Source organism: Nerophis lumbriciformis, linkage group LG02 (assembly GCF_033978685.3).
Source record: "Nerophis lumbriciformis linkage group LG02, RoL_Nlum_v2.1, whole genome shotgun sequence".
In the NCBI taxonomy this organism is placed as follows: Eukaryota; Metazoa; Chordata; class Actinopteri; order Syngnathiformes; family Syngnathidae; genus Nerophis; species Nerophis lumbriciformis.
This window is the reverse complement of record NC_084549.2, coordinates 2,597,501-2,614,678: the sequence shown is the minus strand read 5'-3', so window position 1 is coordinate 2,614,678 and position 17,178 is coordinate 2,597,501. Positions and strand designations below refer to the sequence as shown.

Sequence of the window (17,178 nt, the reverse complement as noted above, 5' to 3'; positions counted from 1 at the left end):
TTAATCATTGATTTTTTCATTTGCTTTTTTTTTTTTTTAATTTAATAAAAAATAATCTCATTTTGGAAACTTTAATAATTATTTGGAGTGCATGAAAAAGTGAAAAGCAAAAATGTAGCATTTCCTAACTTAATTTTCTTCTTTTCCCCACTCTTGTCTGTTCCTTGTCAGCGAGTTAAATGCATGAATGGCTCAGTTTTTTCACCAGACACAACTTCAGAACCCATACAAGAGCAGAAACGTTTACCATTACACCATCAAGGAAACTATAAGGTCATTTTTTTAATAATATTGCACAACCCAGCAGCAACTGCTCAGCCAGCATTCATATATTGGCTGCTGACCACTTATGATATTTTAAATGCAATTACTGCCATCCTGTGGGGCTAAAGAACACTTCAGGAGGTTGCCTACAGCCACAGCTGTTAATGCCAAATTAAAGAAGAACCCCACAGTTATTTGCTTTTGTAGACCACCCAGCCGCTAACCATCGGAGACTGCCGTTAATTAAAACCAGTCGTTATTAGGAACATTTACGTGAAGCCTTTGGTTTGTAGAGTAGTTTTAATTGGATATTGCATAGTTTGACACAGTTGCACGCACACTCCCCTCACTCACAGACTGACAAACGTGTCAAAGCGACTTGAGGAGGAAAGAAAAGGAGCTAAATCACTTAAGGGCGAGGAGAGATGGCTGACTGCCAATGAAAGCAATTTACACTAAGTGGAACAAATATAATGAACCTGCTTGCCTGAAATGAAAAGTGTTAATGCGTGTGTACCTGACGGCGTCTTCCAGCGAAGCCACGCGTTGCTTCAGCGTGTCGATCTGTCCGTCCTTGTGTCTCGCCGTCTCTATCAGGTAGCTGTAGGGCTGCTGGGTCTGCTCCAGCAGCTGCTGGGCCGCTGACAACTGTGTGCACACAAACAATGGCCGCTGCTGAAAATTGGGACACTTTTTTTGGCTTCTGAAATTTAAACGGCTGCACGGAAAAATACTGAGCTCTTGATTAGGAGTGTCAAAAAACAAAACAAAAAAAAATTCAGATTGATCGCGATTCTTATTTGTAACGATTTTTAATCGATTAAAAAAATATATATATACCCGTATTTTTCGGACTATAAGTCGCAGTTTTTTTCATAGTTTGGCCGGGCTCCAGTGCGATTTATATTAGTTTTTTTCCTTCTTTATTATGCATTTTCGGCAGGTGCGACTTATACTCCGAAAAATACGGTACATATATTTTTTTTATTTAAAAAAAAAGCCACTCAGACAAATCATATAGTAGATGTAGATTTACTTTAGAAAAGAGAAGTGTTGGATACTTCTCTTGTTGCCTTATTAGGGCCCGCATGGCCCATTGCATAAGGACTCCCACAGGGAGTCCTTATGCAATGGGACATAAGGACCTATTGAATTTGTAAGGTTTTATTCTTTCTTATTATTAGTAGGGCCCGCATGGCCCATTGCATAAGGACTCCCACAGGGAGTCCTTATGCAATGGGACATAAGGACCTATTGAATTTGTAAGGTTTTATTCTTTCTTATTATTATTATTATTATTATTATTATTATTATTCTTCCGCAACTTTGCGCTGTAATTTGACCCCCTTAACATACTTCAAAACTCACCAAATTTTACACACACATCAGTAATATACGGCAAAACTTTTTATCAAAAAACCAAACCTCAAAACTCAAAATTGCGCTCTAGCGCCCCCTACGGAAAAAAACTCCCACTAGGAAGGTCGGCGAGACATGAAACAAAAACCTTTATGTAGGTGTGACTTAGACCTAGATTTCATAATAGTATATTCTCGGGCTAAAATCAACAGGAAGTTGGCAATTCCCCCTTCAAGACAAAAAAGTACTAAAAACAGTCACTTTTGCCTCTTTGAGCTGTAATTTGACCCCCTTAACATGCTTAAAAACTCACCAAACTGAACACACACATCAGGACTGGCTAAAATTGTGATTTAATGAAAAAACCTAAACCCAAATCTCTAAATTGTGCACTACCGCAATTTTTTAATAAAACGCAGAAAAAACTGCTCCTCGGAAGAAAAAAATGACAAAACTGCCTGTAACTCCCACTGGGAAAGTCAGAGAGACATGAAACAACAACCTCTATGTAGGTCTCACTTAGACCTACTTTTCATAGATTGACAACCCTCAGCAAAAATCCACAGGAAGTTTGCAATTTCCCCTTCAAAACAATTTTTTTTATATATAAACCGGTCACTTCTCTTCAAACATTATCTCCTCTGAGCGCGTTTGTCGTTTCGGCTTCAAACTAACACAGGAGAGAGATTGAACCCTTCCAAATAAAAGTTATCGAAATAATTTTTATAACTGCTCTGGTTTTGATTTTATGAGCCTTCAAAGAACCGCTGCGCTGATGCTGCTGCGCTGATGCTGCTGCGCTGCTGTTTTCTCAAAATAGCTGCTTAAAAGCAGGAAGCACCAACGTGCCCACACAATGCAGACAAGGTAGGTACACTAGACAAAAGTATTGGGACACTTCGGACTAAAAGTAGACAAAAGTATTGGGACACTTATGACTACCACTGGCCAAAAGTATTGGGACATTTAGGCCGAAAACTGGACAAAAGTATTGGGACACTTGGGACTAACACTGGACAAAAGTATTGGGACACTTAGGACTAGCACCTGCCAAGTTTGCGGGCTCGACCAACGCTGCTTGCAGCTTTAATTTGTATTTGACTTTATTAAATGTTTGGGTAGAATTTTATTAAACAAAAACAGTTTTCTTTTAAGTAATATAGAAATTGATCAGAGCTGTTTATCTATTATATGGAGGAATGTAGTTCATTATAAAACTGGCATCCAATGTTATTAAAAAAGTATTGATTTTGAATCAAAAATTGTTTTTAATCGAGAATCGATTCTGATTCGAATCGTTACGTACGAGAATTGAATCGAATCGTGTGGTGCCCAAAGATTCACAGCCCTACTTATGATAGTAGTTGATTTAAGGACACTTAATAAAAGTATGAAGTGGAGATGCAGAGACTTCCATGGAGGCCGAGGCAGCTTTACTTCTCAACTTCAGTCGCTATCTGCGCTCAAATCTTGGGGGGGGAAACTGATAGTTTGCTTGTTGTTACACATTAAACCACTTTTACAGCCCATGAGAGGGCGAGAAGGACAATAGTGGAGTCAGTCTGTGTGGGTGGTGAAGTGGTTAACACCCTTCTCCTGTGAAGAAACTGTCATTTTTCACCTTTCTTTTCATACCCAGTGAATCATAAGGTATTCCTGATGAATGCTAGTCACCTGTATAAGCTGACAGCTGAATGGCTGGTTTATTTAGCCGCCAGTGGGCCCCGCCCCTCTTTTCTCCACCAAATCTCAACAAAAAAACAAAAAAAAAGCCAAATAAAGAAGAACAATGAAAAGAGAAGCGATGCTCACTGGACAGTGGCGTTTGTGCTTTTTGCTATTTCAAATCAGACTTTTAAAATAGTAGACACGTGACCTTGTTCACACCCCGAATTAAAGTCTCTGCGCTGCACACACACACACACACACACACACACACACACACACACACACACGCACACACGCACACACACACACACACGCACTTCTTGTATTTGTTACCTTCTAGAGACCTCCGAAAAATGCCTAATTCTTTAGGACCAGCCTTTCTAGATATATAAATATTTGTATTTACAACATTAATAATATAGACATACCGTATTTTCCGCACTATTAGCCGCACCTAAAAACCACAAATTTACTCAAAAGCTGACAGTGCGGCTTATAACCCGGTGCGCTTTATATATGGATTAATATTAAGATTCATTTTCATAAAGTTTCGGTCTCGCAACTACGGTAAACAGCCGCCATCTTTTTTCCCCGTAGAAGAGGAAGTGCTTCTTCTTCTACGCAAGCAACCGCCAAGGTAAGCACCCGCCCCCATAGAACAGGAAGCGCTTCTTCTTCTACTGTAAGCAACCACCCGCCCGCGTAGAAGAAGAAGAAGCGCGCGGATATCACCGTACGTTTCATTTCCTTTGTGTGTTTACATCTGTAAAGACCACAAAATGGCTCCTACTAAGCGACAGGTTTCCAAGACGCAATCTCTCCATCCGCACACGGACTACTATTTCACAGCAACTGCCTAAAGACTTTCAAGAAAAGCTGGCTACTTTCCGTGCATATTGTAAAAACAAGATAGCTGAAAAAAAGATCCGGCCAGAGAACATTATCAACATGGACGAGGTTCCACTGACTTTTGATATTCCTGTGAACCGCACTGTGGATACAACGGGAGCACGTACGGTGAATATTCGCACCACAGGGAATGAGAAGTCGTCCTTCACTGTGGTTCTAGCTTGCCATGCTAATGGCCAGAAACTTCCACCCATGGTGATATTCAAAAGGAAGACCTTGCCAAAAGAGACCTTTCCAGCCGGCGTCATCATAAAAGCTAACTCGAAGGGATGGATGGATGAAGAAAAGATGAGCGAGTGGTTAAGGGAAGTTTACGCGAAGAGGCCGGGTGGCTTTTTTCACGCAGCTCCGTCCATGTTGATATACGACTCCATGCGCGCCCACATCACGCTGGTTTTTAATATATTATTAAAGTTTGACTGACCTATCCGACTGTTTTTTTGACATTCCTTTAGCGCAGTTAGATGCGGCTTATAACACGGGGCGGCTTATAGGTGGACAAAGTTTTGAAATATGCCGTTCATTGAAGGCGCGGCTTTTAACCCAGGGCGGCTTATGGTGCGGAAAATACGGTACTATGCAAATATAAAAAAGGTAAGCTTTCAGTTATTTATTCTTTTTTTTTAATTTCATTATTCACTTCAAGTTATTACAGTATGTCTCTACAGTTAATTTATTTTTTTTAATTAATTTGGGCCAAAGGGAGCACTTTAAATTTGTACACACACTTGTTATTTCATATGTTGACCAGACGCGAGCACTTAAGATTTGTACACACACTTGTTATTTCATATGTTGACATACCTGCCAACTTTTGAAATCAGAAAAAACCTAGTAGCCAGGGTCCAAGGGCCACAGGCCAAAGTCCTGGTGGGGGGTTCCTTCGCCCCCCGACGCAAAAATGATTATTAGCATCCAGACAGGTTAAAATGTTGCTAAAACCATCACTTTTCTATCAGTCACAGTGACTTTTCAAAACAAAAATATTACAGCAAAAATCATATGGGTTGATTGACATGTTTATTCTGTAAGCTAACTTCAATAGTTTGAAATTATTTTGACAGTTAATGCCAGTTATCCTGTCAACCTTTCACAAGACTTCAATTTGTTCATTGAAAGTATAAACACTTTTTACAGTAAACAAATGGTAAAACAGTACTAAACAATTCCATTAAAAAAAAAATTGGTGTCATTATTAACTTTCTGTCCAAGCTTGTATAATCTACTGCCTTGTTCAATTGTAAAAAATATTCTGTGCCTAAAATTCACATTTCTATCACAATTATCATACTGTAAACATGGTAAGCTAACTTCATTAAAATTAATAGTCCTGTCAATAGCATGGAATTACAATTCAAATGTAGTTTTTTTTGTAAGCCTTTCAAAAGAATTCAAAATATGAAAAATGAATGAAAATTAATTGAAGCCATCAGACACTTGAAAAGTGGCACATCACATCTCTAATGTAATCATTTGAACTTTTCAACAGAAATAGCACTGCAAAAATATTAAGGACATACTTCTGTATTTTGGTAGTTATGCTGTCAACATTTAACAAGATTTCTTCAACTTGGACTTGAAAGCATAAATAGTATAAACACTTTTAACAGTATAACAGTACTAAACAATTCCAATAGATAACATTGGTGTCATTACCTTTTTGTGGCTAAAATCCAAATTTAGCAACGGCATTAGACTTGTGTTTTTTTGTCCCAACGTGGTCTTTTACATCGCTAATTCCTCCGTGTCCGATCGAAAAATCTTGTCTGCACAAGGTGCAATTCGCGTAGTTTTCACCCTTTTTGGAACGGATAATTATTCCCGGATAGGCTTTTGAATATTCTTCACGGAATGACTGCAGTTTTCTTTTCGGTTTAAGACTCGTTTGCCATTTTTCTCCGGCTGATTCCATGATCGTTCGCTCGTTTGGAAACAATGGCAACTGGTGCCTCGTGCTTGGCAGCGGTGCTATAAATAGCCTCGCGCATGGCATTCGGAATGGCTCGATAGGAAGTTACGGTCGATTGTCATTGTTGTTACGCGATTTCGTGAATAAAACTTTTAAAAATATATTTTTTTAATTAATGAAAAACCGTATTTTTTATCACTGCAACCGTAACCCGGAATAGGTTGATGAAAACCGTACTGATTACGGGAAAACCGGAGTAGTTGGCAGGTATGTGTTGACCAGAGGGGGAGCACTTTTAAAAGCGACACACAGTCAATTTGAAAAAATCCCTCCTTTTTGGGACCACCCTCATTTTGATAGATGTCACTTGTTTGCGGATGACTCGGCCCTGCTGGTATCGGACAAGGGACAAGTCACAGGTGGAGAAAATCCTCAGTGCTGAACTCTGTAGAACTTGCACCTGGCTCGCTGACAACAAGCTATCCATACACTTGGGTAAAACGGAATCCATCCGGTTTGGGTCCCACATCAACCTTAAGAAAGTCAGTGACTTCACTATAAAAGTGGGTGACATTGTTATCACCAGGAAGGATGAGGTCACCTACCTAGGTTCCATTCTAGAGGCTAATCTTTCCTGTGATAAAAAGGCAACCAAGGTAATCAAAAAGGTCAACCAACGGACGAGATTTCTCTATAGAATCTCCTCTCTGGTCAACAAAAGCACCATGAAGATTCTGGCGGGAACTCTCGTTCAACCCTTTTTCGACTACGCATGCACCTCCTGGTACCCTCGCACCTCCAAAACCCTCAAATCTAAACTCCAAACATCCCAGAACAAGCTAGTCAGATTACTTCTAGACCTCCACCCCAGATCACACCTCACTCCTACCCACTTCTCCAAAGTGGGCTGGCTCAGGGTGGAGGACAGAGTAAAACAACTTGCACTGAGCCTGGTCTATAAAATCCGCTACACCTCCCTGATACCGAAGTACATGTCAAACTACTTCCTTAACCACAACACCAGGGGGAGCTCCGAATTGTAAATAATGTAAATAATTCAATGTATACACCCTGATGATTATCTTGTGTGATGACTGTATTATGATGATAGTATATATCTGTATCATGAATCAATTTAAGTGGACCCCGACTTAAACAAGTGTGAAAAACTTATTGGGGTGTTACCATTTAGTGGTCAATTGTACGGAATATGTACTTCACCGTGCAACGTGAAGCACCAGAAGTCGTAAAATCAGCTGTTCACCTGCCGGCTTTTTTTCGGGGATGAATAGGGAAGTCCTTCTTGAGCTGCCATCTTGTTTTATCATGTATTGCTGCCTTTGCGAATCTACTCAGTGGCCTAGTGGTAAGAGTGTCCGCCTTGCAGAGGTGTGGACTCGAGTCACATGACTTGGACTCGAGTCAGACTCGAGTCATGAATTTGATGACTTTAGACTCGACTTGACAAAATGTAAAAAGACTTGCAACTCGACTTAGACTTTAACATCAATGACTTGTGACTTCACTTGGACTTGAGCCTTTTGAATTGACATGACTTGCTACTTTCCCCAAAACCCAAAGATGAAAAAGTTATTCGGGAGCGCTCCGTATTTTTCATTGTGTACTTGTCTATCAGCGTTGCGTGTGTCAGCTGGTGTGCTCTCAGTACAACAGCCAATCAAATTAGATCTGCTTTGTTTTCATCACACAGCATTCATCCAATCAAATTGCAGGACAACCAACGAAGAAGACATGTCCAAACCACACGCCAGTGAACAAAAAATTATACCTAAAATAATTTTGTTTGGGTATAAAAATTACGAGGTGGTCAACACAAAACGGTTTGCAGTATGCAACACATGCGGTTCCAAAATGACTGATGGAGAGGCAACAACTTCCAACTTCGTCCGGCATTTGAAGTTGCACAAAGAACGGTAAGTTTTGAATGTAAGATAACGTTTATTGGCTAAGTAACGTGACTTTTATTTGCTGTGTAGTTAAATCAGTTGAGGCTGTAAACTCACTGCTAACGTTATAACGTTATTGCAAACACGGGAATCTGTTGCAGTTCACTACCTTATTCATACTTTTTGTTCAGTGATTTTTTTAAGCAGGGTTACGTTAGTCAATATATCACACGTAACGTTAGACGGCGGTCAGCAGCACCGCGTATTTTAGCCACCTAAAAAAAGACAAAAATAGTCAAATAAAGGTCAGTTAAAATGTATACTATATTATAAATAAGTGTACCGTTTTAGCTAGCTTTCTGACATACTGTTGGTTGTTTACCTCAGTGGTCCCCAACCACCGGGCCGCGGCCCGGTACTGGTCCGTGGATCGATTGGTATCGGACCGCACAAGAAATAATTTTTTTTTTTCTTTTCTTTTTTTAATTAAATCAACATAAAAAACACAAGATACACTTACAAGTAGTGCACCAACCCAAAACAACTCTCTCCCCCCTTTTGTTCTGGGCATTGAACATGAAGACTCTTCCTTCACTGTTCCGAGTGGCCATGAGAGTCTTGGCAGTGCCTGCCTCCAGTGCTCCAGTGGAGCGAGTTTTCAGCCATGGTGGCATCATACTACGCCCCCATCGTGCACAAATGACTGACAGACTCTTGGCTAATTTGGTCTTTTGCAAATGCAATGCAGCATAGGGCCCTGACATATAAAAAGTACAACTTTTTTGTTATGTTCACGTATATGTCATGTTTTTTCAATGTTAACACTTTTGTACAAATAAGTACATTTGCACTTTATTTTTCAATGTGTTTGTTCTGTAAAGGAATGAGTTAATGTTTAAAATGACTGGTTAATAGTGCTATTATAAAGTGCAATGTCAGCACAATTTTCTTTCCTGCAATTTAAAATGCACTTGTTTTAATAAATAAATACAGCGTTTGAAAAGCATACACAATCTGTGTTAATATATTAGTCTGTGGTTAAAAGGACTTGAAAGGACTCGAAACTCAAAATGCAGGACTTAGGACTTGACTTGAGACTTTCCAGTCTTGACTTTGGACTTGACTCGGGGCTTGCCTGTCTTGACTCGGGACTTGACTCGGACTTGAGGGCAAAGACTTGAGACTTACAAAACAATGACTTGGTCCCACCACTGCCGCCTTGTGAGTTCAAACCGCGGCCGAGTCATACCAAAGACTATAAAAAATGGGAGCCATTACCTCCCTGCTTGGCACTCAGCATCAAGGCTTGGAATTGGGGGTTGAATCACCAAAAATGATTCCCGGGCGCGGCCACCGCTGACGCTCACTGCTCCCCCTCACCTCCCAGGGGGGGTGATCTAGGTTGATGGGTCAAATGCAGAGAATAATTGTGCCACACCTAGTGTGTGTGTGACAATCATTGCTACTTTAACTTTGCACCTGTCAATGTTTACTTTTGCATGCACATTTAATCAACAAAAAAAAATCCTGACTTTGGAGCAATGTTCACGGACTCTAATATTTGGCTCTCTATTAGATGCAACGGTTTTCCGTATTGGGACCATGATTTTCGGCCCTGACTTGTTCACCAGTCCTCAAATGGAAGATACTTTTCCCTGTTGATGTCTCAAGAAGAGTAGAAATACAAGAACACACACGCACACACACACAACACAATCTTCTGTGATTAGTGCTTACAGAGGATAAAGAGCGTAACCGTCAAGGTTCTTGGCCGTGCTCTCTGCCTGAGTCAACAAGTGTGACGGACAGGTACTACGGCTCCAACTTCTCACACTTTGTCGCCTGAGCTCTGCGGGTGTTTGCCCCCCCCCGTCTGCACCTTCACCCAACACGCACCTGACATTTCCGTGACAAGAGACGGAGCCGATTGCGTCGCGCGGGATTAACTCTGCGCTCGGCAAGAAGACGCAGCTCCTCGCGACAACGGCGCCCGCCCGGTGCCAGGAGGCGGGAGCCGGCGTGCGATAATAACTTGTTACGCCGTCAAAACACCTGCAGTAAATCATCCCAACCCTCGTAAAAAAAAACAACATTGGAACGTCTGTGCTGTTTGGACGGGGCGGGGGCCGTGCGAGATAAGCCACGCGTGTTGTTGGTGGGATGAAAGTTCCAAACAAACATCCCATAATACTTTTTTTATTAGAGAAGGTTGTCTACAGTCAGTTGTTGCCCTTCTTAGAGGATAATGGTACCACTGAGCTGTTCCAGTCCGGTTTTAAAGCCCTCCACAGCACAGAGTCAGCGCTTCTAAAAGTTTTTAACGATATCCTCCTGTCAACTGATTCCGGTAAATATGTTGTCCTGGTGCTTTTAGATCTGTCTGCTGCGTCGACCACGCCACCTTAATCACTCGTCTTGAGAACTGTGTGGGCATTAAGGGCGCCGCCCTCAACCGTACCTAACCGACAGGAGTTTTTGTGTAAAAGTAGACAGTTTTATGTCGTCCACAGCTCCTTTACCACATGGGGTCCCCCAGGGCTCAATCCTTGCCCCAATTTTATTTGCGCTTTACCTTCTCCCCCTTGGTTCTATTTTTAGGAAGTACAGTATTGCATTTCATTTTTACGCCGACGATTGCCAGATTTATTTTCCCGTGGCACAAAATAACACGGTTCGACGTCTTATTGACTGCCTGCACGACATCAAAGTCTGGCTTTCAGCTAACTTCCTGAGCCTAAATGAAGATAAAACAGAAGTTATGTTGTTCGGTCCAAGTCGCTCTCCCTCCCCCGACGTTGACCTCGGCACTCTGACCCCGTATCTCAGCGACTGTGTCACGAACCTGGGGGTAAAGTTTGACTCAGATTTTAAATTCGAAAAACAAATCAGCAGCGTCGTTCAAAAAAGCTTTTATCAATTACGCCAAATAGCGAAAGTGAAACCGCTTCTATCAAGACATGATCTTGAGAAATTAATCCACGCCTTTATCTCGACTCGTCTTGATTACTGTAATGCCCTGTATGTAGGCATTAGCCAGGCCTGCAGCTCGTGCAGAACTCTGCTGCTCGTCTGCTAACACAGACCCGCAGACGTGAGCACATCACCCCTATTTTAGCGTCCCTTCACTGGCTCCCTGTGCGTTACCGAATCAATTTTAAACTCCTTTTATTTGTTTTTAAATGTCTAAACAACCTCGCGCCAACCTATCTCTCCGACCTCCTTCAGCCTTACTGCCCCACCCGATCCTTAAGATCAGCCGATCAACTGCTGTTGACGGTCCCTGACACAAGGCTGAAGCTTAGAGGTGACAGAGCCTTCGCCCCTGCTGCTCCCAAGCTCTGGAACGACCTACCTCTGAGTGTTAGACAAGCCTCCTCTCTTCCTGTTTTTAAATCTCTCTTAAAAACATACTTTTATTCCATGGCTTTTAACACTGAGTGATATCCATCCTGCAATGGCGCCCCATAATACACCTGCTGTGAACCTGTTTTTATTTATTCTATTTTAATTATTTATTTTTTATCGTGTTCTGTTTGTGTTGTGTTGTGTTTGCTCGGTACTCGTTTTATCTTTTAACCTGTCCATTGTACAGCACTTTGGCTACCCCTGTGGTAAATTTTAAATGTGCTTTATAAATAAAGTTGATTTGATTTGATTTGATTTTTGTGCACCGTTTATGCGCTCACCTCTTCAGATATCTGGCCTGTTTGGGACTGGTGTCTCTCCAACTCGCTCCTCAGTGATGTGTTCAGCCTCTCCAGCTGCAGCACCCTGCGGGCCAGGTGAACACTACACACACACACACACACACACACACACACACACACACACAGTGAAGAAAAATTCCAAAACACTGCAAGTTACCACTGGTGTTACTTCAATATTTCCCTGGTGGGTTACGTAACCATGACAGATGAGATCAATATGAGCTTTTTAGCCGCTTTGTGTCGACTCACTAACCAAAAAAAGTGAGCGCAGACTATGAAAACACACACATGTAAAACAAGCCACAACATTGTGCACGATGGCAGCACTGCGAAAAAGTGAAATCTAAGTGAGATGAAATATGTCAAATAAGGGTGATATTTGCTTATTTTCTGTCTGATAAGATCATTCTTCTCACTAAGCAGATTTTATGTTAGAGTGTTTTACTTGTTTTAGGTGTTTTGGTCCTAAATGATCTCAGTAAGATATTACAGCTTGTTGCTGAGATTTGATTACCTATATTGAGTAAAACTAGGGCTGCAACTAAAAATTAATTTGAAAATCGATTAATCTTTTGATTATTACTTCGATTATCCATCCATCCATCTTCTTCCGCTTATCCGAGGTCGGGTCGCGGGGGCAGCAGCCTAAGCAGGGAAGCCCAGACTTCCCTCTCCCCAGCCACTTCGTCCAGCTCCTCCCGGGGGATCCCGAGGCATTCCCAGGCCAGCCGGGAGACATAGTCTTCCCAACGTGTCCTGGGTCTTCCCCGTGGCCTTCTACCGGTCGGACATGCCCGAAACACCTTCCTAGGGAGGCGTTCGGGTGGCATCCTGACCAGATGCCCGAACCACCTCATCTGGCTCCTCTCCATGTGGAGGAGCAGCGGCTTTACTTTGAGCTCCCCCCGGATGACAGAGCTTCTCACCCTATCTCTAAGGGAGAGCCCCGCCACCCGGCGGAGGAAACTCATTTGGGCCGCTTGTACCCGTGATCTTGTCCTTTCGGTCATAACCCAAAGCTCATGACCATAGGTGAGGATGGGAACGTAGATCGACCGGTAAATTGAGAGCTTTGCCTTCCGGCTCAGCTCCTTCTTCACCACAACGGATCGATACAGCGTCCGCATTACTGAAGACGCCGCACCGATCCGCCTGTCGATCTCACCATCCACTCTTCCCTCACTCGTGAACAAGACTCCGAGGTACTTGAACTCCTCCACTTGGGGCAAGATCTCCTCCCCAACCCGAAGATGGCATTTCACCCTTTTCCGGGCGAGAACCATGGACTTGGACTTGGAGGTGCTGATTCTCATCCCAGTCGCTTCACACTCAGCTGCGAACCGATCCAGTGAGAGCTGAAGATCCTGGCCAGATGAAGCCATCAGGACCACATCATCTGCAAAAAGCAGAGACCTAATCCTGCAGCCACCAAACCAGATCCCCTCAACGCCTTGACTGCGCCTAGAAATCCTGTCCATAAAAGTTATGAACAGAATCGGTGACAAAGGGCAGCCTTGGCGGAGTCCAACCCTCACTGGAAACGTGTCCGACTTACTGCCGGCAATGCGGACCAAGCTCTGACACTGATCATACAGGGAGCGGACTGCCACAATCAGACAGTCCGATACCCCATACTCTCTGAGCACTCCCCACAGGACTTCCCGAGGGACATAGTCGAATGCCTTCTCCAAGTCCACAAAACACATGTAGACTGGTTGGGCAAACTCCCATGCACCCTCAAGGACCCTGCCGAGAGTATAGAGCTGGTCCACAGTTCCACGACCAGGACGAAAACCACACTGTTCCTCCTGAATCCGAGGTTGGACTATCCGGCGTAGCCTCCTCTCCAGTACACCTGAATAGACCTTACCGGGAAGGCTGAGGAGTGTGATCCCACGATAGTTAGAACACACCCTCCGGTTCCCCTTCTTAAAGAGAGGAACCACCACCCCGGTCTGCCAATCCAGTGGTACCGCCCCCGAAGTCCACGCGATGCTGCAGAGTCTTGTCAACCAAGACAGCCCCACAGCATCCAGAGCCTTAAGGAACTCCGGGCGGATCTCATCTACCCCCGGGGCCTTGCCACCGAGGAGCTTTTTAACTACCTCAGCAACCTCAGCCCCAGAAATAGGAGAGCCCACCACAGAATCCCCAGGCACTGCTTCCTCATAGGAAGACGTGTTGGTGGGATTGAGGAGGTCTTCGAAGTATTCCCTCCACCGATCCACAACATCCGCAGTCGAGGTCAGCAGAACACCATCCCCACCATACACGGTGTTGATAGTGCACTGCTTCCCCTTCCTGAGGCGGCGGATGGTGGTCCAGAATTGCTTCGAAGCCGTCCGGAAGTCGTTTTCCATGGCCTCACCGAACTCCTCCCATGTCCGAGTTTTTGCCTCTGCGACCGCTGAAGCCGCACACCGCTTGGCCTGTCGGTACTTGTCCGCTGCCTCAGGAGTCCTATGAGCCAAAAGAACCCGATAGGACTCCTTCTTCAGCTTGACGGCATCCTTTCCAGTATTTTATTGAAAAAAAACCCCAGCATACTGGCACCACTTATTTTGTTTATTGTTTCTCAGCTGTTTGTACATCTTGCAGTTTATAAATAAAGGTTTATAAAAAAAAAAATTTAAATATATTTTTTTTTTACAAAAATAAAAAATAAAAAATTGTCTCTGCGCATGCGCGTAGCGTAGATCCAACGAATCGATGACTCAATTAATCGCCAACTATTTTTATAATCGATTTAATCAATTAGTTGTTGCAGCCTTAAGTAAAACATGCTTGTATAAAACTACTTTTTTTAAAGTAATAATTTCTTATTTTAAGCATGAAAAAAAACATCATGATTTTGACACAATTGTGTCTCATAATCAAAACAGATGACAGTCAAATGGACTTTGCTGTTTTATTTACAATGAAACAATAGAAAATAGGTACTCATATAGTAGTACAGTTGGCACAGTACAGTAAACTGACAGTTAATATTTAAACATTTAACATTTCTAACAATTTTGAACAGAAATAGTTCATGCACATTCAGATAAATTCTTCAAAATTACAATTAAAAAAATTTTTGGCCGGGGGCCGGGCTGTATATATGCGCACTAATTGACTGAAAGAGCACGCACTTGGCGCGATGATGTCATGTTGTCGATGGAAAAATGCATTTTTAGACAATATGATTTAGCCAGAGCGGCTAGGAGACCCCGAGAGTAACAAGCGCTTGCCTTGTTGCCTTTCCATTAAGAACAATTAATTAGTTTTTAGTATAAATTTGCTGGTTTCAAGAAATGTCATATCATTATGTCAAGATAATGGCACTAGCATTTACTTCATTTAAGAATATTTTTCAACATATTGAGCAAAAAGGTCTTTTTTTTTCTACCAAGAAAAGTGCACTTGTTTTTAGTGAGAATATACTTATTTTAAGCTATTTTGAGTTCATTGAGGTTAGCTAATTAGGGCCCGCATGGCCCATTGCATAAGGACTCCCTTTGGGAGTCCTTATGCAATGGGACATAAGGACCTATTGAATTTGTAAGGTTTTATTATTAGGGCCCGCATGGCCCATTGCAAAAGGACTCCCAAAGGGAGTCCTTATGCAATGGGACATAAGGACCTATTGAATTTGTAAGGTTTTATTCCTTATTATTATTATACCGGCCGCCTCTTTGAGCTGTAATTTGACCCACTTAACATGCTTCAAAACTCACCATATTTGACCCACACATCAGGACTGGCGAAAATTGCCGTTTGATAAAAAAACCAAACCCCAAAAATCAAAATTGCGCTCTAGCGCCCCCTAGGAAAAAAAAAACTAGACTGCCTGTAACTCCCACTAGGAAGGTCGGAGAGACATAAAACAAAAACCTCTATGTAGGTCTGACTTAGACCTAAATTTCATTAACGGTACATTCTCGGGCAAAAATCAACAGGAAGTTGGCAATTCCCCCTTCAAGACAAAAATGTACTAAAAACAGTCACTTTTGCCTCTTTGAGCTGTAATTTGACCCCCTTAACATGCTTCAAAACTCACCGAACTTAATACACACATCAGGACTGGCAAAAATTGCCATCTAATAAAAAAACCTAACGCCAAATCTCAAAATTGTGCTCTAACGCAGAAAAAACTGCTCCTCGAAAGAAAAAAAATGACAAAACTGCCTGTAACTCCCACTGGGAAGGTCGGAAAGACATGAAACAAAAACCTCTATGTAGGTCTCACTTAGACCTACATTTCATAAATTGACAACTCCCCAGCAAAAATCAACAGGAAGTTTGCTATTCCCCCTTCAAAACAAAATTTTTGTAAAAACCGGTCACCTTTTTCAAAATCTATCTCCTCTGAGCGCGTTTGTCGTTTCGGCTTCAAACTAACACAGGAGAGAGATTAAACCCTTGTGAGTAAAAGCATAGATGGGATTTTTAATACCTGCTCCGGTTTTGATTTTATGACCCTTCAAAGACCCGCTGCGCTGATGCTGCTGCGCTGCTGTTTTTTTAAGATGGCTGCTTAAAAGCAGGAAGCACCAATGTGCCCACACAATGCAGACAAGGTAGGTACACTAGACAAAAGTCTTGGGACACTTCAGACTAAAAGTAGACAAAAGTATTGGGACACTTAGGACTAGCACCTGCCAAATACGCGGGCCCGACCAATGCTGCTTGCAGCTTTAATTAGGGCCCGCATGGCCCATTGCATAAGGACTCCCACAGGGAGTCCTTATGCAATGGGACATAAGGACCTATTGAATTTGTAAGGTTTTATTCTTTATTCTTTATTCTTCCGCCGCCACATTAAACTGTAATTTGACCCACTTAACATGCTTCAAAACTCACCATATTTGACCCACACATCAGGACCTGCGAAAATTGCCTTTTTAAAAAAAAAACGAACCCCAAAACTCAAAATTGCGCTCTAGCGCCCCCTAGGAAAAAAAAAACTAGACTGCCTGTAACTCCCACTAGGAAGGTCGAAGAGACATGAAACAAAAACCTCTATGTAGGTCTGACTTAGACCTACATTTCATAATAGTACATTGTCGGGCTAAAATCAACAGGAAGTTGGCAATTCCCCCTTCAAGACAAAAAAGTACTAAAAACAGTCACTTTCGCCTCTTTGAGCTGTAATTTGACCCCCTTAACATGCTTCAAAACTCACCAAACTGAACGCACACATCAGGACTGGCAAAAATTGTGATCTAATAAAAAAACCTAACCCCAAATCTCAAAATTGTGCTCTAGCGCAATTTTTTTATAAAACGCACAAAAAACTGCTCCTCGGATGAAAAAACGGACAAAACTGCCTGTAACTCCCACTGGGAAGGTCGGAAAGACATGAAACAAAAACCTCTAAGTAGGTCTCACTTAGACCTACATTTCATAAATTGAAAACCCCCAGCAAAAATCAACAGGAAGTTTGCTATTCCCCCTTCAAAACAACATTTTTGTA

General features: G+C 42.3%; 1 protein-coding gene across 1 annotated transcript in view; it reads right to left on the bottom strand.

The window, feature by feature from the left end:
* pibf1 (progesterone immunomodulatory binding factor 1) overlaps window positions 1–17,178 on the bottom strand; it is a 137,895-nt gene that overhangs the window by 24,729 nt on the left and 95,988 nt on the right. Inside the window, exons 15-16 of the mRNA XM_061927332.2 lie at window positions 11,703–11,805; window positions 782–912 (exon numbers count right to left, since the gene is read on the bottom strand). Coding sequence (XP_061783316.2) covers window positions 782–912; window positions 11,703–11,805 — 234 coding nt within the window. The remainder of the gene's footprint in view (window positions 1–781; window positions 913–11,702; window positions 11,806–17,178) is intronic.